Source organism: Podarcis bocagei (genome assembly GCF_964188305.1).
Source record: "Podarcis bocagei genome assembly, chromosome: 6".
Lineage (NCBI taxonomy): Eukaryota > Metazoa > Chordata > Lepidosauria > Squamata > Lacertidae > Podarcis > Podarcis bocagei.
This window is the reverse complement of record NC_138130.1, coordinates 35853618-35877391: the sequence shown is the minus strand read 5'-3', so window position 1 is coordinate 35877391 and position 23774 is coordinate 35853618. Positions and strand designations below refer to the sequence as shown.

General features: G+C 44.0%; 1 protein-coding gene and 1 long non-coding RNA gene across 6 annotated transcripts in view; one reads left to right on the top strand and one right to left on the bottom strand.

Moving 5' to 3' along the window:
- Positions 1-23774, bottom strand: part of LOC308588641 — a 51876-nt gene that overhangs the window by 21549 nt on the left and 6553 nt on the right. For both annotated transcript variants that reach the window (XR_014008852.1, XR_014008853.1), the window contains exon 2: positions 3993-4104. This is a non-coding gene — a long non-coding RNA (uncharacterized lncRNA). The remainder of the gene's footprint in view (positions 1-3992; positions 4105-23774) is intronic.
- The window catches only part of LOC308588587 (arylsulfatase D-like), a 29343-nt gene that overhangs the window by 1159 nt on the left and 4410 nt on the right, over positions 1-23774 (top strand). For 2 of the 4 annotated variants that reach the window (XM_081197058.1, XM_081197057.1), the window contains exons 2-9: positions 965-1103; positions 2784-2836; positions 3976-4125; positions 5825-5946; positions 6245-6367; positions 18537-18960; positions 20400-20536; positions 20628-20762. In XM_081197058.1, coding sequence (XP_081053184.1) covers positions 1101-1103; positions 2784-2836; positions 3976-4125; positions 5825-5946; positions 6245-6367; positions 18537-18960; positions 20400-20536; positions 20628-20762 — 1147 coding nt within the window. In that variant the 5' untranslated portion in view covers positions 965-1100. Of the gene's footprint in view, positions 1-964; positions 1104-2783; positions 2837-3975; positions 4126-5824; positions 5947-6244; positions 6368-18536; positions 18961-20399; positions 20537-20627; positions 20763-23774 lie in introns of those variants that run through there. The other 2 variants (XM_081197060.1, XM_081197059.1) reach the window with 2 other exon arrangements.

The following is a 23774-nucleotide window of genomic DNA, read 5'->3' as shown; positions in this document are numbered from 1 at the left end:
CTTCAAGTTCCTGAACACCAGAGACAAATCATAGACCTGTCAGGAGCTGCTGGGGTTTGTAGACAGCCTCTAGTGGTGGCTGAGTAAAATTCCATCAAGACCAAAACCAGGGGTGGGAAACTTCAGGCCCACAAGCAAAACGTGGTCCTTCATGTGTTTTGCCAACCTAGAATATGCCGATCAAATCTGCAAGTGCCTTCTTCTTTCATGGAGAGAGGACAGAGAGTGACAGTGAGTCTGTGTAGCTATTACCAGACCCTCCAATGTCCCTGTTTTCCAGGGACTGAGAAAGAGCCCCAATTGTGTACAAATGCCAAATTAACAACTGGAAACATTGCCACATTTAACACAAGTAAACTGTTCTATTTGGTTATTAATTAACTCTGGCAAAAGAATAAAGTTTCCTACCAAATGGCAAGGTCTACTGATATCTTAGTCAATGCACTACAGTGGTACCTCAGGTTACAGATACTTCAGGTTACAGACACTTCAGGTTACAGACTCCGCTAACCCAGAAATAGTACCTCGGGTTAAGAACTTTACCTCAGGATGAGAACAGAAATCACACACCGGTGGCGTGGGAGCAGTGGGAGGCCACATTAGCTAAAGTGGTACCTCAGGTTAAGAACAGTTTCAGGTTAAGAATGGACCTCCAGAACGAATTAAGTTCTTAACCCAAGGTACCACTGTATTTGCATTTTCTGGAAAGTAGACAGTTTCTTTGATTGTCCTAAATGTAATAATCCTTTGTGTAAACAGCAGCTCATGTCTTGTAGCTGTGCAGACTCAAGTTTGTTAATCTTTCTCCCGAGGGTATGGTAGAGATTCTGAACATTCCTTGCTTTCAAGCCTTCTTGACCCCATGGATGCCTTTGAGAGCAGACCTCCTTCAACTTGCCTAGCTTGATCCCATCCCTTTCACTAACCACCCCCATTTCCCCACATCTTCCCTATGTTTGGTTAGGAACCTTAAGGGAATACAAGCCTCGTGTGCTCTTCTGAGGAGAACTTTTCTAGTTTTAAGCCACTTCCAAGGGCCCCAGGTTGCTTGCTTGGAACCACACAAAAGCCGCTACTTCTCCTTTTCTCTGGAAAAGGTAATGGTTAGTGTTTTATTCCTTCTGTTTCGCTCTGGCTGCATGCACACCATGCATTTAAAGTGCCTGTAAATGTTTTGTTGCTTTCAGAAAGTACAGATAGGAATGCTCTGCCTTATGCTGTTCCACAAAAAGGGGCAGCCTTACAGAAAGTTACTAGAGAGTGGGCTTCTGATATTTTAAGGACTTGGGTGAGAAACTGCAGTGACCTATGAGGTATATAAGGGATAGGCAGTCTAATACTGAGATGCATAGGGTCTTATATGTTAGAATAACAACTTGGTCCAGTGCAAATCAGTCACAAGCCCACAGGTAGTTTGACTGAGATCTGTCAGTCAAGACTACTATTCAAATAACTATTCCCAAATAGTAAGAAACCTATGGACACTTTTCTGTCCACAAGTGTGGTGACTACTTGTGTGACTGCCATAGAAAGCGAGAGCTGCTTCCCATCCATAGCTGTCTAGGGAGACTCCATGTCTGTACCAGTTTTCAGGCAGCTTTTCCTGTAGTAGCCATAAGATAAGAAAAGGCAGTGGCTCCCAGTGTTAGAGTGAACCAGGACAGTGTTTCACAATACAATGTTTAAGATTCACAGCAACATGAGACATCAGGTGCCAGTAAAGTATATTGTTAGAAAGAATGTATACTGTTGCACTGTTCTGAACCGCATTAAGAAACTAATTGCAGGAAGGGGATGTTTGCACTCTTGAAACAAGTCATAGAATTGAAGAATTGTAGAGTTGAAAGGACACTTAAGGGACAGGAATCTCAGCATAGAAGCAAAGATTCAAGCAGACTTCAGTGCTTACCAGTGCAATCCTAGGTGTGTTCATTTGGAAATCTCACTGAGTTCATTGGGTTTATGATTGCTATGGGGGTGGGTGGCTGGGGGTGTTTTAGATAAACTGCCTCAGGAGGAGATGCAGTTTTGCAACAGCAAAAAATCTGGTAGAACCACCAATTATTTTTTTACACGAAAGCCCCCATAGCTATGATATTTGGTGTGCAGAACAAGAAACTTAACCTTCCTTTGGAGGCTTGCAAAAGTTGAGAACAGTGGACGCTCGGTTTGTGAACGTGATCTGCGCTGGACGTTCACAACCTGCAGCGTTTTGGCGTTTCTGCGCATGCGCAAAACACGATTTAGCGCTTCTGCGCATGCACGACTGCTGAAACCTGGAAGTAACCCATTGTGGTACTTCCGGGTTGTGGTGATCCGCAACCCGAAAAAGCGCAACCTGAAGCAGCTGTAACCTGAGGTATGACAGTAAACCTTTGCATGCCCTTAAACGTGACTGGCTGAGAGCACTGGAAGTGTCTCTCCTCAGGAAAGAACATTCTTTGCAGCATAACACTGAGCTGCATGCACTTAAAAAAGAAACGAAAAAGGCAAGTCTCTAATCATGTCACTGAAAGAAATGTTGTTTTACCACAAGAAAAATGAAGTGGAACAGCACAGTAATAAGCCCGTCCCCTCATGGCTATAAGAAGGTAGATATAAGAAGACATAAAGAAGAAGAAGAACTCTGTTCCCCATCTTATTGCATTGAACAGAAGTTTGTATGCCTCCTTCAGTATGCTGTTTTCTTCCTTTTAAATGAATATAGAAAGATTTAACATCTATATATTGTCATTATCCAGATCGTCTCTAGTATTGATGTTGTGTTCTCTTTTCTTTTTTAGATTCTTCATTGCAGTATATCTACAACGTGGCAATCTCTTAAAGAGGTCATGTGGTATGTAGCACATTACTAGAATTAGATGGTGTTTCGTTATATGTTGTTGTTGTTTTTTTAAAAAAATCCAATAGCTTATTAATGCAATGGGAAAGCAGTGTGCTTCTCCATAATTGCTGTATTTTGTTTAGGTAAAGGTAAAGGGACCCCTGACTGTTAGGTCCAGTCATGACTGACTCTGGGGTTGCGGCGCTCATCTCGCTTTATTGGCCGAGGGAGCCGGCATACAGCTTCTAGGTCATGTGGCCAGCATGACTAAGCCGTTTCTGGCGAACCAGAGCAGCGCACGGAAACGCCATTTACCTTCCTGCCAGAGCGGTACTACTTGCACTTTGACGTGCTTTCGAACTGCTAGGTTGGCAGGAGCAGGGACCGAGCAACGGGAGCTCACCCCGTCGCGGGGATTCGAACCACCGACCTTCTGATCGGCAAGTCCTAGGCTTTGTGGTTTAACCCACAGCACCACCCGCGTCCCGGGTATAACTTTAACATGGCTTAAACTTTTATTCATAATAATGATCTTTCATTCATAATAATCCACCTGTTGATTAATAAGGAAACCAGTGCAAAAAATAATAATCTTGTATTAGAAAGCAAAGCATATGGAAACTACAACAATATGCTTTATGGTGTGTCAAATGGATATTCTTGAGTAATATGAAACAAAAAACCCAACTTGGCAGTTTTTAATGGGAGCTGCTTGAAGGCAGTAACTTGTCTGTTGGTCACGCACCCGTAGGAGCAAGATGCTACACATGTGTACATCACATATAATAAAACTGGCGGTCAGTCTTCAGAGGAACATTATGGTTTGCATTTTATTTCAGGTTCATGCCCTTGCAGGGCCACATGGTGACATTTCTCTCAGACAGCTACCTATTGCCCAGCTAATCATATTGCTGCCCTCTGTGGTTTCACGCTGCTTAATGGTGAAATTAGCTAATAGATAACATCTACAGGATGAATACGCAAAATTAAAGTTCCTTTTTTTAAAAAGCCATATTAAAATATTTTCACTCTCTTAGAACCTACGTGTTCCTTTGCAGCCTTTCATAAGGAAAGTTACTATGGAGTGTGAATAGGATGAGTTAAGATAGTACAACACACCCATAACAGTTAATCATCTTTCATCTTTCCAGGAGAAATCCATGCTCACTTCTAGCTTTGGTGCTATTGCTAAATTCACTGGAACTGCAAGCTTCAGTCAGCTATAAGCCCAACTTTCTCATCTTCCTGGCTGATGACTTTGGCATTGGGGATCTCGGCTGCTATGGAAATGATACAATCAGGTAAAGGCTTATGCAGATCTGTGATGCCTTCCACGACACATTCTATAAATATGCATGATATTAAATGTCAGGTGCTAGTGCTAGGCACTAATTTTATTTATCCATTTCTCATTGTATTTAATAAATAATAATAAATCTATTGCCTTTTAAACTGTGTGGGGTATTTTTGTTTGTTATAGCGGTATGTGTTTTTGTGTTTTTATATTGTAAGCAACCCTGTGATCTTCAGATGAAGGGCGAAATAAAAATTTGATTCATTCATTCATTCATTACATCCTACCTTTAGTCTAAGAAGCTCAAGGTGACATACATGGCTCCCTACACCAATCCATATTATCCTAACAATCCTATGTGGTAAGTTAGGCTGAGAGTTACTGTAGTAGCCAGCCCACAGTCACCCAGTGAAATTCATGTCACGACTGAATGTGGATTTGAACTCAGGTCAATCAGGTCCTCATCCAACCACTACACCACATTGACTTATATAAACTGTGGGGAAATCACCTTTTAAAATGTGCTTAATGGAACAAGGCTTGGTATTATTATTATTATTATTATTATTATTATTATTATTATTATTATTGCAGTTTATTACGATCCCTTCACCCTAAGGTCCCAGAGCAGGTTGCAACAATTCAAACACAATGTGGATATTAAAATACAATATTGCAGAATATTTAAAACAGTTTAAAACAGCTTAAGATACAATGTAAGCATAGGCGGAGGTAAAGTCAAGGGTTACATGTGAAGTACTAAGTATCTGTGCTAGTTGGCTGTTATTCAGTTACCTAAGGTTGGTCTAGGAAAATATTTTATTTATTTATTTATGTGTGTGTGTGTGTAAAAAACATTGTGTGTGTGTGTGTGTGTGTGTGTTGAGGCTGCTACAATGACACTTTTAATTGGCTTACTAGGTAGAAAGCTTACACAGAGGTTAGACTATCTTTGGTCTTTATTGTGCGTTTAATATGATTTGTTTATGAAGAGGTTATACAGTGGTACCTTGGGTTCAATACTTAATTCGTTCCGGAGGTCCGTACTTAACCTGAAACTGTTCTTAACCTGAAGCACCACTTTAGCTAATGGGGCCTCCTGCTGCTGCCGCAACGCCGCAGCAAGATTTCTGTTCTCATCCTGAAACAAAGTTCTGGGTTAGCGGAGTCTGTAACCTGAAGCGTATGTAACCTGAAGTGTATGTAAACTGAGGTACCACTGTACATCCATTTGCATTCAGCCTGAATTGCTTATATGTATTATATATGCTGACATAACTCAGCTGGTAGAGCATAAGACTCTTCATCTCAGGGTCATGGGTTTGAGCCTCACATTGGGCGAAATATTCCTTCATTGTGGGGGGCAGACTAGATGGTCCTTGGGGTCCCTTCCAACTCTACAATTGCATGATCCTATTATTTCCATTAACAGTTAGTTCATTCCACACCTTTCTGCGCATTTTCCCATTTATGTGCTAATCACCAAGTCATGCTATTGTTTGAATGCATTTGTTGTGCTAGGCTGGCAGGACTTTGACCCATTTCCAGTATGCACGTGAATCCTTCTCACAAAAACACGACAATCTGGAGGTGCCTTTAGTTACGTAACTTAGACTTCGTCGAGGCATTCAGTTCCTAGACATTCTCTGTTTGCTTTATGATTACTCAGCTCAAATATATTGCCCTGTTATTGTTGTTTTCCTTAGGACTCCCAATATCGATCGGCTAGCAAAAGAAGGTGTGAAACTCACTCAGCACATTTCAGCAGCCCCTGTTTGCTCCCCAAGCAGAGCCGCTTTTCTGACTGGCCGATACCCCGTAAGATCAGGTGTGCGGTGTTGTCAAAAGGCACCATCTAGTCTTAAGTAGAAATAATTGCCCTTGGAGACAATTGTGGAAATATTCTTTACAGTTGTACCGAGGTATTGGATCTCGATGGGAAGGCTAAGAGAGGGAGGGCTTTGCTATGCAGGCTTCACAAAGATCTGGTTTGTTTTTAATCTGATGTCCATTGATTTAGATAAGGAGAGGGACATCTTAATCTTCCATTAGAACTGTATGTGGAAAACCGGCTGAAGTTCACAGCCATATTACTGGCTATGTTATATATGATCACTTTATCTCAGGTTTGGATGAAAGGGATCGTTTCCGTGTCATTAGCTGGCTTGCTGGTTCTGGTGGGCTTCCTCAGAATGAAACTACTTTTGCCAAGATATTGCAGAACAAAGGCTACACCACTGGCTTAATAGGTAAGAAAACTTGTGCACAGCATTTAGGTGAAAGAATGTACAAATGTCATAGAAGGTCATGGGACACAGCAGTAGTCCCCATCATTACGTCCTTCTGGGAAGAGCCTTTTTGTTTCTTCTTCTTCTTCTTCTTCTTCTTCTTCTTCTTCTTCTTCTTCTTCATATTGAATTTATATACTGCCCTATACCTGGGGGTCTCAGGATGGTTCACAGAATAAAATCAATATATAAAACTGAGACTTCCGGTCGGCGCCAGCGTTAATGGCGGTCCTCTTTCCGAGCTCCGGAGGAGGACTGCCCTGCGAGTTCGGGTCTGACCCGCTACGGCAAGCGGGGGACCCCTAAAATCACAGGCGCGGAAGCCTGTGAACAAGGAGACTCGGTGGGCACCTGAAGCGCCCCCCCTTACTGCAGAAGGAGCCTTTTTAAAGGCTCCGGAACGGCATCGGGAGAGCGCGGTGCTGAGAGTCGCTACCCAGCCCGCAGGGTGAAGCCGCGTCGCCATTGACGGAGAGCGCCGATTCCTTCCTGTAAATTTTGGACTAAACAAACCCGTGAGTAAGACTGAACATCTATTTGAAACTAAAGTATACCTGAAATTTGGCTGAAAACGGGGAAGGAAAAAAAATTAAGGAAGTCTGCCTTCCCCCGACTGTATGACGTTTAAAGCAACGGAAAAGTTAAGCTGCATCCGCATGAAGTATCCTTTGACTATTTAAACCTGACATTGGACCTAGGTTTCCCCTCTAGCAAGCAGGGCAGAGGGGAGGAAAAAAGAGGACATTAAAACCTGCATGATTTACCTAAAAGAAAAAGCCTTCTGCTGTTTTAATACCCTGAAACGGACTGCCAAATAAGACATCAGGACGTTGAACTGCCTTTAAACCCTTGGGAAAGTTACATGGTTGAAGTTATCTTTGATACAAAGTTTTAAGACTTGGTTGTTACAATATAGTGGAGTGTGTTGAAAGAGTATCTACTGGAAAAAGTGTTGTACTATATACAGTTTCAAGCCTCCTAATATATTTGTTTTTAACTTCTTTGTCTCTTCACTTGGACATTTTGTGTTGCTCCCCCTAGAGGGCTTAAAGTAACGGCTCTAACAGTTTAAGACAGTGGGATTTTCCATCAGGGGATTGTTTCTGTGGGAACGTCCTTGGGACATGAGTGGCTCAGCAGAAGAGATAACCACCAGAGCCAAAGCTAAGCAACAACAACAGCAACAACAGCAACAGAAGAAAAGAGGCTCAATTACAGGTCTAACTCCTACAGGAACAGCAGGACAAGAAAAAGTGACAGCTGCCTCCATGGAGTCAGTGACACAGGCGTTACTCAAGATAAACCAATCCTTGGAGACTTTGACAAAGCAGAGTACAGAAAATGCACAGAAATTAACAGAATTAACAGCGAGATTGGACTTGAACACCAAAAGTGTGACAAGTAATACAGAATCTATAAACAGGTTGATTGAAGAAAACTCTGCAACACGTAAAATTGCAGAGGAAGCCAGAAGCGTTGCTGGAGTGACACAGGAGAAGCTAGAACCGATTGCTAAAAAGGTTTATGAACATGATGCAACTTTGTCCTTATTGGAATTACAGAGAAAGGAAAGAAATCTGAAATTAAGATTAATCCCTGAGAGCGAAGGAGACAACCTGGTGGAGTTCCTAACACAAAAATTTGCTGACTTTTGGGAAGACTTGGAAGAGGAAGAACTTAAGATAACAACAGCATTTAGATTGGGCAGGAGACTGAACAGAAAGACCCCGCGGGACTGCCTGATTACCCTTAGATCCAAGGAAGAAAGAGATAAAATATTAAAACTACATTACCAAAAGGCTCTGCAAATTGAAAATTCATCTATACAAATTTTTAAAGACATCCCTAAATATATTTTGGAGTTGAGAACCTTCTATAAGGATCTTGTCTACCTGCTGAGGAAGAACATCATTCCTTTTAGGTGGGAGTTCCCACAGGGATTGTCCTTTGACTACAAGGGAAAGAAAGTGAAAATAAAGACAATACAAGATAAAGAGAAGTTCTTGGAAAGAAACCAAGAGGACCTACAGAAGGGAACTGTGGACCCAATTGCAGAACAAAGGAGAGCACTAGATATTCTGAACCTACCGTTTGGACTCAACCCACCACCATCAGAGGAAGAGCAACAACTGGGAGCGGTTGGAGGAACAACGGAAAAGTAACAAGATGGCCCCGCAATTCCTTAGTTGGAATTGTAATGGGCTCAACATGCCTTTGAAGAGACGTCAAGTGTTTCATATTTTGCAAAGAGAACAATTGGATTTGATATGTTTACAAGAAACCCATATAACCAGAACACACAGGAAATTACTTATAAATAAAAGATTAGGACAAGAATTTATTTCATCGGATAAAGTTAAGAAAAGAGGAGTTGTGATTTATGTAAAAGAGAAATGGGTTCCAAAAATGATGTTTAAAGATGAACAAGGAAGATACCTGGCAGTTGAAATACAAGTACAAGGAGAAAAAATTTTAATAGTTGGAGTCTATGCACCAAATGAAGGCAAGGCGGAATTTTTTAAGAAGCTTCATGAAACTCTGATGGACTATTTGGATTACAATATAATAATGATGGGAGATATGAATGGTGTGGTTTCTACAAATATGGACAAGGCACAAAGACTGACAATCTCAAAGGAAGGGAGACTTCCGAAGACCTTCTTTGAAATGACTGAAAACATGGACCTAATAGATATATGGAGAACGAGGAACCCTCTTGAGAGAGAAGGAACATTCTTTTCCCAAGCAATGATGACCTGGACCAGAATTGATCAAATCTGGATCACTAGTGGGATGGCTCCAAAGATTAAGAAGGTAGAAATCTGCCCAAAGACCTGCTCCGACCATAACGCCGTGAAGATGGAAATGAAACTTACAACAACTGGTCAATTCAGATGGAGGATGAATGACACCCTGTTTAGAGACAAGGAGATCCACATGAAGGCCCAAAAAACTCTAAAGGACTATTTTGAAATAAATCTATAGGCCGACGTGGAAAAAAGAGTGATCTGGGACGCAAGTAAAGCTGTGATGCGAGGTTTTTTGATTCAACAAAATTCAATTAAAAAGAGAAAGCAGAATGAGAAGAAGGAAAAGATTTTGGAAAAGATAAAAGAAGGAGAAAAAATTAAGATCAAGACCAAAGTCCCAGGAGATTTTGAGAGAGATTAAGCTATACCAGACACAATATATGGAATTGATGAATCAAGAGATTGAGTGGAAGCTAAAGCAAATGAAACAAAAGACATTTGAAACGGCAGATAAATGTGGTAAACTTCTGGCATGGCAACTGAAGAAAAGGCAGAAACTAAATACAGTTACAAGCCTAGAAGTGGATGGAAAGAATATATCTAAACCTAATGAGATTAGAAACTGTTTTTTGAGCTATTTCAAAAAACTTTATTCTCAAGGGCCACAAAATGAAGAGGACATAGATAAATTCCTTAATAAATTTGGATTACAAAAAATCTCTCATCAAAGTAAGGTGGATTTAAACCAGAGAATAACAGAACAAGAGATAGAGGGTGCCATTCAGGACATGCAATTGGGCAAATCTCCAGGACCAGATGGATTGACTTCCAGATACTACAAAACTTTGAAGGAGTGGTTGGTTCAACCGTTAAAGGAAGTCTGCAATGAGATCTTAGAGGGGGAAAAGGCACCAGAGTCGTGGAAGGAAGCGTATATTTCACTCATACCAAAGACTGAGACTGAAAAGACTCAACTCAAGAACTACCGCCCAATATCATTACTTAATGTGGATTACAAAATTTTTGCAGACATTTTGGCGAAAAGATTTAAAAGAGTGTTGATGGAGAAGATTCATAGGGACCAAGCAGGCTTTCTCCCAAAGAGGCATTTATCAGACAATGTAAGGAATATAATAGACATTTTGGAACGGCTAGAGGTGAACATAAACACCAAAGCAGTGTTGATTTTTGTGGACACGGAGAAAGCCTTTGACAATATTTCTTGGAGTTTTATGAAAAAGAATCTTCATGGGATGGGGGTAGGCCAAGGATTTGAGAATGGTATGGGTGTGATATACTCTGAACAAAAAGCTAAGCTGATTGTAAATAATGTGATAACTGAGGAACTGAAGATAGAAAAAGGAACACGACAGGGGTGCCCAATCTCCCCATTGCTTTTTATTTCTGTTCTGGAGGTGTTGCTGAATATGATTAGAAATGACCAGCAGGTTAAAGGTGTACAGGTCGGGGTTAAACATTACAAGCTAAAGGCTTTTGCAGACGACCTAGTATTGACCTCACAAGAGCCAGACACTAGTACGAAAAGGGTGTTGGAGATAATCCAACAATTTGGCCAGGTAGCTGGATTCAAATTGAATAAACAAAAAACTAAAGTATTAGAAAAAAACTTAACAGTCATGGAGAAGGAGAAATTCCAAGAAGAGACAGGTTTGACAGTGGTTAAGAAGGTGAAATACCTAGGGGTTTATCTGACATCTAAAAATTTGAACTTATATAAGGACAACTATGAAAAATGCTGGTCAGAAATTAAAAAAGATCTAGAAATATGGTCAAATTTGAAATTGTCAATGTTAGGCCGAATTGCAATTAAGATGAATGTATTGCCTAGAATGTTATTCTTGTTTCAAACTTTGCAGATTCTTGACAAGATGGACTGTTTCAAGAGGTGGCAGAAAGAAATTGCGAAATTTGTCTGGCAGGGCAAAAAGCCCAGAATAAAATTTAAAGTACTTACAGATGCAAAAGAAAGAGGGGGATTTGCCCTGCCGGACTTAAAATTGTACTATGAAGCAGCAGCGTTCTGCTGGCTGAAAGAGTGGATGCTCCTCGAGAACACAGATATCTTGGATTTAGAAGGTTTCAATAATGCATTTGGTTGGCATGCATATCTATGGTATGATAAAATTAAAGTGCATAGGGCCTTTAAAAATCACATTGTTAGAAAAGCGTTGTTTAATGTATGGATAAGATATAAAGACTTGTTGGAAAATAAAACCCCTAGATGGTTGTCACCTTTGGAGGCTAAGGCATTGAAGAAACTCAATATGGAGGCCGGATGGCCAAAATATTGGGAAATTTTGGAACAAGATGGAGATAAATTGAAATTACAGAGCCATGAGAAATTGAAACCAAAAGTACAAGATTGGCTCCATTATTATCAAATAATGGAGGTTTATAAACAAGATAGGAAAATTGGCTTCCAGGTGGAAAAATCAAAATTAGAGACGGAATTGTTAGAACCCAATACTAAGAATTTGTCAAGAATGTATAATTTGCTGCTGAAATGGAATACACAAGATGAAACAGTTAAATCGGCTATGATTAAGTGGGCACAGGACATTGGTCATAACATTATGTTTGCTGACTGGGAATGGTTGTGGAACACCGGTATAAAATTCACGGCATGTAATGCCTTAAAGGAAAACATTATGAAAATGATCTACAGGTGGTACATGACCCCAGTCAAGCTAGCAAAAATTTATCATTTGCCTGATAATAAGTGTTGGAAGTGTAAAGAAACTGAAGGTACTTTCTATCACCTTTGGTGGACGTGCCCGAAGATTAAGGCTTTCTGGGAAATGATATATAATGAAATGAAAAAGGTACTTAAGTGTACTTTTCCTAAGAAACCAGAGGCCTTTCTCTTGGGCATAGTCGGCCAATTGGTGTCAAAGAAAGACAGAATTTTCTTTATGTACGCCACGACAGCAGCAAGAATACTTATCGCAAAGTATTGGAAGACACAAGATCTACCCACCTTGGAAGAATGGCAGATGAAAGTGATGGACTACATGACATTGGCTGAGATGACTGGCAGAATCCGTGATCAGGGGAAGGAGACGGCGGAAGAAGAATGGAAGAGGTTTAAAATTTACCTTAAAGACTACTATAAACTGCATGAATGATAGAATGTCGAGGTTTTGAGAAAGAAAGGGTTACAGCGATATAAGATTAGAATGAAGGAAAGATTAAGAGGACAGAGGCTTGACAGAACTATTTAGAAGTTGCTGAAAAACTTTGGACATTGGGATACAGAAAGGGGAGGTATGGGGGAGTCCGAGAAACAAGGTTTATGAAAAAAAGGGTACGAAACTATACATGTTTCTATGTCTTTTTATATGTTTGTATTGTTTTAAAATTTTTTTGTAAAACCAATAAAAATCTTTTTAAAAAAATATATAAAACCACAGAATACATAATGTGAGGGTTTGATTAGCTGCTTGTGCGTGAAAACGTGCTCCCTCAGAGTTTGTGCGCCCCCACAAACCTCCGTGTGTGACGGAGCTCCTCAGACATGTCTGCTCTAGTCACTAGTAGAGTCCGACAGTGGCTGTCTGCGGAAGCGTTTCCAACAAAGAAGTTCCTTAACGGAAACGCGTCTCCTGGACTCACGGCGTGACAGTTTCCTGCGAGGTATGGGTCTCCCTATGGGAGACTCCGATACCTCCCCACTGTTTTCGCTGGAAGCCTCCCTGAGCCCTCCCTCCTGCTCGCATTCCCTCAGAGACCCACTCCTCCCCCTGCTGGTCCCTGCTTCAGCAGTTGAGTCTCTTTCATCCTGCCTGAGTCCCTCCACCACCTGATGCTCTGATGGCAGTTCCCTGACATCCACCTCCCCTCCAGGGCCCCCCTCACCCCTCCCAATTCCTCCCCCCTGGGAGGTGAAGGGCTAAAACCCCGAAACGAATCTTCCTCATCTTCTGACGTCTCGAACAATTCTCTCCATCGATCGTCGTCCTGGCCAGCTGAATCCTCCTCCTCTTCAGAATCTGGGAACCCCTCCAACTCCTCTTCCTCGTCGGTGGTGGCAAAGTATTCCCTTCGGAACCTCGCTACAGGCTGAGGTTTACGTGGGAACCTCTGATGAAAAGTCTCTATTAAAACCTCGTCATTGACATCCTCTGCCCTAACCCAGGTGTTTTCCGACTCCGGTTCCCCTTCCCACATTACCAAATACTCTACTTGATCTCCCTTCCACCTGGAATCGAGGATCTCCGCTACATGGTAGCTGTGTTCCTTCTCCTCCATTGCTGGTCCCCTAGTGACCCTCCCCTCACTGTCTCCTCTATACGGTGACAGCAACGACCTGTGAAAAACTGGGTGCAGCTTCATGTGGTTCGGTAACCGGAGCCTGAAAGCCACTGGATTGACCTGCTGTATGACTTCAAACGGACCCAGCCTTTTGGGTCTTAATTTCTTACAACCTCCTTTGAATGGCAACCCTTGGGTTGACAGCCACACCTGGTCCCCCACCCTGATGCTTTCACCTTCCCTTCTGTTTTTGTCTGCTTGCCTCTTATATTCCTCCTTAGCCCTGTTTAAGTTGAGTTGGAGCTGGCGATGGATTGCTTCCATTTCTTCCACGAACTGTTCTGCAGCTGGAACGCTCCAGTTCTCCCCCTCCCCCCCTGGGAAGGCTCTGGGATGGCACCCGTGATTAGCCAAAAAGGGGCTCATCCCCGTGGACACGTTCTCTGCATTGTTGTAGGCAAATTCTGCCAACGCCAGCTTCTCCACCCAATCATTCTCTCTGTCATTAACATAACACCTCAAATATTGTTGGAGAACCCCATTTGCTCTTTCCGCCTGCCCGTTGGTTTCAGGATGACGGGCCGTCGAGAAATTAACCTCTACATGCAGTAAGCTCATGAGCTTCCTCCAGAACCTGGAAGTAAATTGTTTCCCTCGGTCTGAAACCACCCTCAAGGGGGCGCCATGCAACCTAAACACATTCTCTACAAACAATTTGGCGGTTTCTTCTGCTGTAACCGCATGTGAGCAGGCTATGAAGTGGGCCATTTTAGTTAACAGGTCTACTACAACCATGATGGCTGTTTTCCCTCTAGACCTTGGCAGATCAGTCATGAAATCTATTGCCACTGCTTCCCACGGTCTCTCAGGTGTGGGCAGTGGTTCTAATAAACCAGCCGGCGCCTGCCTCTCCCCCTTGGCTCTTTGGCATTGTTCACACCCTCTCACATACTCCCGCACATCTTCCCTGACCTTGGGCCACCAAAATTCCCTGGTAACCAGCCACATGGTTTTGTGTTGCCCAAAGTGCCCTGCTGTGGGGCTATCGTGCAGCTGCTTGAGTACTTTCTCCCTCAATTCCCCTTCAGGTATATATAACGCTCCCTTATAATACAATGCCCCATTTCTCTCCTCAAAACCACCGGGTTTGTCTTCCTCCCCTCTGAGATCCCTGAGTTTCCCCTGGGCGTATGCATCCTGCACCGTACCCTCTACCAATTCCCTTTGCCCCACCAAAGTCGCCCCACACACCCAGCGGTCCTCTGGAATGATATGGGTTTCTTCGGGTGCTCCCTCCCCCTCCAAATATTCAGGCTTGCGTGAGAGAGCGTCCGCCCTAACATTCTCTGGGCCTGGCACATAACAAATCTCAAAGTTAAATTTGGAGAACTCTTGGGCCCATCTCAACTGCCTTTGGTTGAGCACTCGCGCCGTTCTCCAGTACTCTAGATTTTTATGGTCCGTGCACACTTGCACTTTATGTTGTGCACCAACTAGCAGATGCCTCCATCTCCGGAACGCCTCATGAATAGCAAGCAGTTCTCGGTCGTACACCGTGTAGTTCCTCTCGGATTTGTTCAGCTTCCGCGAGAAGAAGGCACACGGACGCCACTCCGACTCCTCCTTCCCCGGCTGCAGAAGAAGCACCGCCCCTATGGCTCTGTCAGATGCGTCTGTTTCAACCCTTAGCTTCTTTCGTAAATCCACATGCAGAAGTTGTTCTTCAGAGGCGAAGGCCCTTTTCAGTTCCTCAAACGCTCGCCCCGCCTCCGCCGTCCATACAAACTTCTTCTTACTGCTGAGACAGTCAGTGATGGGCGCCGTCAGATGGGCGAAGTTGCGGATGAACTTACGATAAAAGTTTCCAAACCCTAGGAACCTCTGCACATCCTTCTTGGTTTTGGGTGTTTTCCATTCCAGCACTGCCTGTACCTTGCCGGGATCCATGGCCAATCCCTTGTCTGACAGGCGGTACCCCAGGAATTCCACCTCCTTGGTATGGAACCGACACTTCTCCAGTTTGACCCACAGCCTGTTGGCTTGCAGTCTGCTCAACACTTCTCTGACGTCTCTCACATGTTGCTCCTCATTCTCAGAATACACCAACACATCATCTAGAAAGGCAACGCAATTCTTGTAGAGCAAAGGGCCCAGCACGTGGTTCATAAAAGATTGAAAACACGCGGAGCCTGCTTGTAATCCAAATGGCATAACGAGGTATTCAAACGCCCCCAAAGGGGTAAACATGGTGGTTTTCCATTCATCCCCTTTCCTTATGCGTATCAGGTTGTACGCCCCCCTTAGATCCAGCTTTGTGAAAATCTTTCCCTTCCTCACCATGGTCAAAATATCATCAATTCTGGGAATAGGGAACGCCACCGGTTCAGTCACTGCATTCAGCCGCCTAAAATCACATACAAGTCTCGGCTTGTCCGCATTTTTTTTGTCCACAAAGAACACTGGGCTCCCCCCTGCTGCTTTGGACTCTCTGATGAAGCCTCTCTTCAGGTTCTTGTCAATGAACCCTCGCAACTCCTGCATTTCCCTGTCTGACATGGCATACAACTTGCCCACGGGAAGCTGTGCTCCAGGGAGTAAATTGATCTGACAATCAAAGGGTCTATGAGGTGGTAGTTGGTCAGCTTCCTTCTCGCTGAACACGTCGCTGAGATCTGCATACTGTGGTGGTACCTTCACCTTTCCCATTACTTCAGTCCCTGCTAGGGTGGCTTGGGCCCCTACTGAACCCTTCTCCCCTTTGCAGTGTTCTAGGCAATGTGCTGAACCAAAGGACACCACTCTTTGATGCCAGCCAACCAGCGGATCATGTAGAGCTAGCCAGCTCATTCCCAAAATAATGGGAGCGCCTCCCAGGGTGGCCACATTAAACGCTATCAGTTCTGTGTGCCTTGCCACCCTCATTATCATTGGGACAGTCTGCAAGCGGACTCCTCCTCCCAACAACTCCCTGCCATCAATCGTGGTCACCTGCAGGGGGTTGCTTAAAGGGATGGTCTGTATCTGGTGTTCAGCAACAAACTCCTTGCTCATAAAATTGCAGGAGCTGCCTGAGTCCAATAGCGCCTTTATTTTTAGGGGGTGCCCATTCTGCAGCTCTAGCGACACTTCAATCACTAGAGCAGGTCGAGGAGCTTCTGGCACGGGCACTTTCACTGCTCTTTGGCCTGGCTGCAGTGCCCCAATTGTGGCAACCAGGCGTTGGCTTTTACCTGCTCCGCTCCCCCTTCTTCTCCCCCCTCAACAGCTCCCACCATCCCTTGCCATTCCTTCCTCTGGGGGCAGACTCTGGCAAAGTGGCCTGGCTGTTGGCAGAGATAGCATTTCCGGGGGCCCTTTCCCTCCTTCTTAGCTCCCTCGCTGGTTTTTGAAAATGCGCGCGCGCGCGCTGTTCCGATTTCCATCGGCTCTGCCGGCGGGAAAGCTGGCTCAGGAATGTCTGGAATGCGGAACTCCTTCCAACGTTCCCCTCTCCCTTCCCGCCTCTCCAAGGCTCTTGCCTCCTGCCGCGCTCCTATGGTCAGCGCAGATTTGGTCAGCTGATCCATAGACTCCGCCCTGGGGCTCCGTGCCAGCTCGTCTTTCACCCCCGAAGAAAGACCTTCTTCAAATAGCATTTGAACGGGTGCCGCCGATAAATCCCAACTCAGTCTGTGAATCAGCATGGTAAACTCAGTCCAATATTCACGGACAGATCGACTACCCTGCTTACAAGCCATTAGCTGTCTGCGCACCACCCCTTCCTCAATATCGCTGGAAAACATGATATCCATTGCACGAAAGAACTTCATTGTGTCCTTTAGTATGTCATTGTGCGTTGCCATTAGGGGTCGCACCCAGTCTCTAGCCCCTTTCTCAAGATGCCCAATTACAAAAGCAACTCGCGATTCCTCATCAGGGAACTCATCGAACTGCACATTAAGGGCATATTGCATCTCTGTCCTAAAAGCATGGTAGTCCTTGGGGTCCCCCCCAAATTTCTGCACCAATCCTGGTACCTTTCTGGGGAATTGAGTGGCTCTCCCCTTCTTGTCTGCATCCTGAGCCCTTCTCTCCTCCAGCCTCGCCGTCTGCAGGGCCAGTTGAACCTCCAACGCTCGGTATCTATCTTCCAAGCTTGGACCAGCTCCAGCCCCTGCTCCTCCGGTTCCGGTTGGTTCGCTCATGATGCCTTCTCTTGCACAGGCAGCGTACAAAGACTGTCGGACTGCTGTGAGGGTTTGATTAGCTGCTTGTGCGTGAAAACGTGCTCCCTCAGAGTTTGTGCGCCCCCACAAACCTCCGTGTGTGACGGAGCTCCTCAGACATGTCTGCTCTAGTCACTAGTAGAGTCCGACAGTGGCTGTCTGCGGAAGCGTTTCCAACAAAGAAGTTCCTTAACGGAAACGCGTCTCCTGGACTCACGGCGTGACAGTTTCCTGCGAGGTATGGGTCTCCCTATGGGAGACTCCGATACCTCCCCACTGTTTTCGCTGGAAGCCTCCCTGAGCCCTCCCTCCTGCTCGCATTCCCTCAGAGACCCACTCCTCCCCCTGCTGGTCCCTGCTTCAGCAGTTGAGTCTCTTTCATCCTGCCTGAGTCCCTCCACCACCTGATGCTCTGATGGCAGTTCCCTGACACATAATAAATATAATGGATAATTTTTTGTACCCACTGAATAATGGCTGTTTTATTAATTGATTCTATATTCCTGCTGTTTTATTATCTTTATAACTGAAGACCCTGCTGGAAGCCAGTCTGTAAATAAATAATAACACATGTGTAATAATAACACATGTGTAAAAGGGAATCTTGAACATTTTTCACCAGGATATATGCCACTAATTCTCCCGAGGAAAAACATTTTAATGCAGTCTTTCTCAACCTCGGGTCCCTCGATGTTGTTGTACTACAACTCCCATCATCCCTAGCCAGTAAGGCCTGTGGTCAGGGATGGTGGGAGTTGTAGTTCAAGAACATTTCAAGGGTGGGGACTGTTTTAATGTATGAAATGAGTTGGACAATTTGGAAGCCAACTTGTCCATATACATCTGCTTAGCACGCATTGGTTGGCAAAAATGTAACTTTCCCTCCCGAATTCTGTTTTTCAGGGAAGTGGCATCTAGGTATGAACTGTCAAACCCGTGACGACTTCTGCCATCACCCCTTAAATCATGGATTTGACTATTTTTATGGAATGCCATTTTCACTGATGGGTGATTGTCAAATTACATACCCTCCAGAGAAGGAGATTTCCCAACGAATCAAGCTTGGGTCCTATACTCTGTTGATTGCCCTTGCTGTACTTACACTTATGGCAGCAAAGCTCACTCATCTGCTGCCCCTCAGTTGGAAAACAATTTTCTCCCTGGCTTTGTTTGGTTTTGCCTTCTTTATTTCCTGGTTCTCAAGCTATGGATTCATAAGATACTGGGACTGCATTGTAATGAGAAACTATGAAATTACAGAGCAACCAATGAAGGTAGAGAGAGCTGCATCCCTGGTGCTGAGGGAAGCCATTTCCTTTATTGAAAGGTAAAACAAGATTCCTTGTATGAATTAAATGGGATTACAAATGTGTGAGAGGAAATGAAGCATCCATTGCGTTTGTTTGTTTTTAAAAAAGTCTGATTGTAATGAATGTAATGATATTCAATAGAGGCAGGAGCAACAAGGTCTTTAGAAGGTGTCTCTTATTATTTTTCAGTCAGCAAAATGGCTACTCTACCTCACATCTCCAGTTGTGGGATTCTTGAGGCATTTTGGTTACACAAAAGACTTAGAATAGTAAGCAAAAGCTACACAATCAATTGCTTCATCAGTCAGAAAGATGTTTCACTGTAATTGTCTGCTCCGATGAAAAGCATTTTCCTCACATCTGCAAAGAGAATTATCTTCCCATAATTTTATAGAAACCAATGAGCCTTATTGGGGTATTTCATGCCATCAGTTATAGTTTAATGCAGAAGTGAGAAACTTTTTACAGCCTGTAGACCTTGTAGACAGCATAGGTGCCAACTCCCTGGGGCCCTGGGTGCCCAAGCACCCACAAAATTCTCCAGCACCCACGGCCCTGGACATTCACAGTCACGGGGCCAAGTTGGCACTCCTGGTAGACAACCTTCCAGCAACCATATTCTATGGGTGGGCAGAACCAGAAGCAAAAGTGGGTATAGCAACGAATGCACTTTGTACAGTAGGCGTGTTTCTATACCCAGAGAGACACACCACCCTCTATCCTCCATTGGGGCAAGCAAGATGCATTATTAGAGTTCAAATTCTAGCCAAGTATAAATACACAGGTGGGTGAAAAGCATTGCTGATGAAGGGTGTGGTCTGTAATTGTCCCTATTCTGGCTCCCACTCTCAGACTCATAAAGCCAATTCTCTGCTTGGCGGAAACCAAAGGTTTCAAGGAATCAGCCCACAATCGATGCTTTAGCTTGGTCTACAGGTTATAGGGTGTAGACCATAGGTGTGTAAGCATAATTCTAGGATTGTGCTTGCAAATGAGTGCTTCTCTGAAGGAGCGCAGTCTGTTCACGCTGGCACAGCTGACAGCAAAGGTTCAGCTCCTCCAACTTCCTCTTTGCCTGAGACTTAGTTAGCCCTGCTAATTGGAAATGTCAAGCAGAGGAGGAGGGGTCAGGGGTGGCTCTGGCTTATGGGATATCTGTCAGTGGGGCAAGGTCCTCTCCCAGCACACTGCTCAAGCCCACCACATACCCTCTCATCAGACTCCTCCTCCCCCGCTGACAGGTCTTGACAGCCCCTCTTGGTTGGTATTATGGGATTCATAACATCCCCAGGAGGAAGACAGAAAGTTTTAGAGGGCCACACACACCACAGCTTCCCTATCCCTTATTTAATTACTCCCTCAGTAAAGATTATTCACAAGGCACTAACAGAAGTATCAGAAAACTATATATAAATTTGTTTTTCTAAACAATAATTTGTTGTTGTCGTTTCTGTAGGAACAAGCAAGGGCCGTTCTTCCTCTTTGTTTCTTTTTTACATGTCCACACACCAGTGGTAACAACAGAAAGGTTCAGGGGGGAAAGCAGGCATGGATTGTATGGTGACAATGTCGAAGAGATGGACTGGATGGTAGGTAAGTCAACCTTTTTTTTTTTAAGAATATAAAACGGATGGGCAGAGCAATCCAAACCGTGATCCTCTTTGTCACTGTGGATTCTTTATAGGAAGGATTTTGGATAAGCTTGACAAGGAAAATTTGAAAAACAGCACACTGACCTATTTTACTTCTGACCATGGTGGCCACTTGGAAGCAAGAGAAGGAAATGCTCCGCGAGGTGGTTGGAATGGCATCTACAAAGGTGAGAATTCTGAGTCCAATGGAACAGCAGCAGAGCAAGCCGATCAGGCACCTAGGGCGGCACGCCCGAAGGCGGGGCCAGCCACCCATGGGGGGCCAGCAGCCCACAGCGGCACCATGGGGCCTCCAAGATGTCTGCCTGCCTCCTCCCACTCAGCCACCCTACAGCTGAGGGGGAGGCAGCAGGTGTACCGTTTGGGGCAGCACGGAGCCTGTGGGCACTCAAGCCACTGCATCACTCCCAGGAGAGACGCGTGGCTAGGGCGAGCTACAGGCCCTGTGGTGAGTGCCACCCACCATTCTGTCACCCCCCTCAGTGATGACACCCAGGGTGGACAGCACCCACCACACCCCATTGCTACACCCCTGGAATGGAACATCCCTTCCCTTCTCCTGTGAATAAGCTCTGGGGGTATACCCAACCCTCTGGAACAGATTTGGGGGAGACCATTGAGGGAAGGGAAGGTCCACTGCGCACATGGAAGTCATTCTGCTCATGACTCAGTCTTGGGACTGGACAATGGGAACATATCTCAGCCCTGATTCCAGGCCCATTTTGAGGCACAAGTAAAAAAATGCTGGTACTTAAGATTTTATTTTTATTTTTTTAAAAAAATAATCTTTATTAAATTTTCAAAAGGTTACAAACAACAAAACAAAAGAGAAAAAAGAGAAAGAAAGAAAAAAGAAAACCAAAAAAAACACAAAAAGCAACAAAAGAAAAATTTCCACCTTTTAACACTCATTTTCAATAACTTCTTTTCATGACTTCCCCACGTCTCCCCTTATTGTATTCCAACTCCAATTGTTTGTTCAAACAAGTTTTTCCCTTAATGTCCTAAGCATAGTTTATTCAATTCACTTGACCCTAATTTATTAAAATAATTCTTTGTAGTAGATTTAAACCTTAATTCTTTGTTATACCTTAATTTAATTTAATTAGCAATTTTTGAAATATATACCTTAACCCTATATAAAGAAAAAGAACAGAGATGTAGAAATAAAGTTTAAAAAGATACCTTTCCTAAGGTTGCCACTATTTCCCATCCATGGATTCCCCATTCTTATAATAATAAAAAGCATATAGTTTTTACACTGCAAAGACAGAAATCAGACCCCCTTTGGACTTCTAAACCCCACCCTTCTCTCCTCGGTTTCAATCCCAAACCAAAATCCAATTAATCCATCTTTTTAGCCTGGTGACCTTACGTCCGAGGCTCTCAAATCTCTCTCAGTCCCTTTCAGCCGATTTCTTCGAAAGTCTCTCATACTAAACACCCAAGATCGAAGAAGTACTTTCCCAATGCTGACCATGGTTCTTCCAGCAAGGCCTACTCGTTTAAAGGTGGAGCTCCAGCTCTGTTTCTTAAGTCTATATGTCCCAAATAGTCCAATTTTCACCTTGGTCAAATTAAAATTCTTCTTGGCAGGTCTCCGGCTCTCTTTTATCTTCTGTAACGTTTCATCCATCTCTTCTTTATGCTCCTCCTGTTTGGCAGATGTCTTTTCTTCCTCAATCTTTGGTTCCTTTTCTTGTCCAGCTGCCTGTGTTTTGAACATCGAGTCCCTTTCCAATTCAGTAGGTATGTTTTCTATTAACTTCAGGTTTGAAGGGCTCGTAGACAAAACATGGCCTTTCTCATTCATCTCTCGCAGCTTTCCCACGAGAAAGATCAGCTCTTTCTAGCCAGCTCGTATTTCCTGTATTCCCTGTTTTAGTTCCATTATTGTAATGTCCAAGAATCCCCTCTAGAGGGATTCTGGTTACTTAGTGTTCTTTTCCCTTCCGATCAAAAAGTCAGATTTATTTGTATCAGTCTTTCTTTGCTTTCAATATTTTGTAACAATATAACCGGTTAGAGTTTCAGCTTTCGGCTTTTCCAACTTTGACAGCTAGTTTGACAGCTGTCAAAAATTCCTGTAAATCCTCAGCAGGCTCTTTACACGGGTTACTCCCGGGCTTGAGAAAAGTGGTACTTAATCCAAACAAAGTAAACTCTAGTCCTCCAGCACATTAACTTAGTCCTTTAAATCCGTGGAATTTATATCCTTATCCAATCACGACAATTCTTCCCGCAACCTTAGTTGACAGGTCCTTGCTTTAAACTGTTTACAATAGGGGGGAGACGGACTTCCTTTTTTTTTTCACCTCCCCCGCTCGTGCCAAATCCAAAACCGAAATATTTGTAATCCAATTTCCAAATTACTCACGGGTTGTTGTTCTTGATTTTAAGTCCAAATTTTAATAGGAAGAAGTCAGCGCTGTCCGACAAATGGCATGCGGCTTCGCTCGGCAGGGGAAGCGGAGGACTCACAGCACCACGCCGCTCCCCGGCACCCGTTCCGTAGCCTTTAAAAAGGCTCCTTCACGAGTCGGGAGGGCGCTTACGGTGCCCGCCGAGTCACCATGTCCACGGGCTCCGTGCCCGTGGTTTTTAAGGGTCCCCGTGTCGCCGGCACGGCAAGACCCAGCCCCCTGCCAAGCCGATTCCCTCCGGAGCTCGGAGGGAATCCGCCATTAGCCGGTCACGCCAACCCAGAAGTCGCCGGTACTTAAGATTTTAAAACCCTCCATGTCTTGGGTCCTGAAAGATTGCCTTCTTAAACATAAAGCATCCCTTGAGCACTGGACAAATGCCTCTGTTTCCCTAGATAGATAGATAGATAGATAGATAGATAGATAGATAGATAGATGATAGAGAGATATTATTAGTGGGAGTACTGTTTTTCTCATAGATTCATAGAATTGTAGAGTTGGAAGGGATCCTGATGATCATCTAGTCCAACCCCCTGCAATGGAGGAATATGCAGCTGTCCCATACAGGGATCGAACCTGCAACCTTGGCATTATCAGCATGACACTTTAACCAACTGAGCCATCCATGCTTAACTGAGCTATCTAGGCATGTTACATTTTTTGGTGGTCATGTTTTGGTGGCTTTATCTTTTTCTTTGCTTGATAAATTTGTGAGTGTATTTCTCCCTTGAAGGGTGAAGTATTAAATAAATGGCA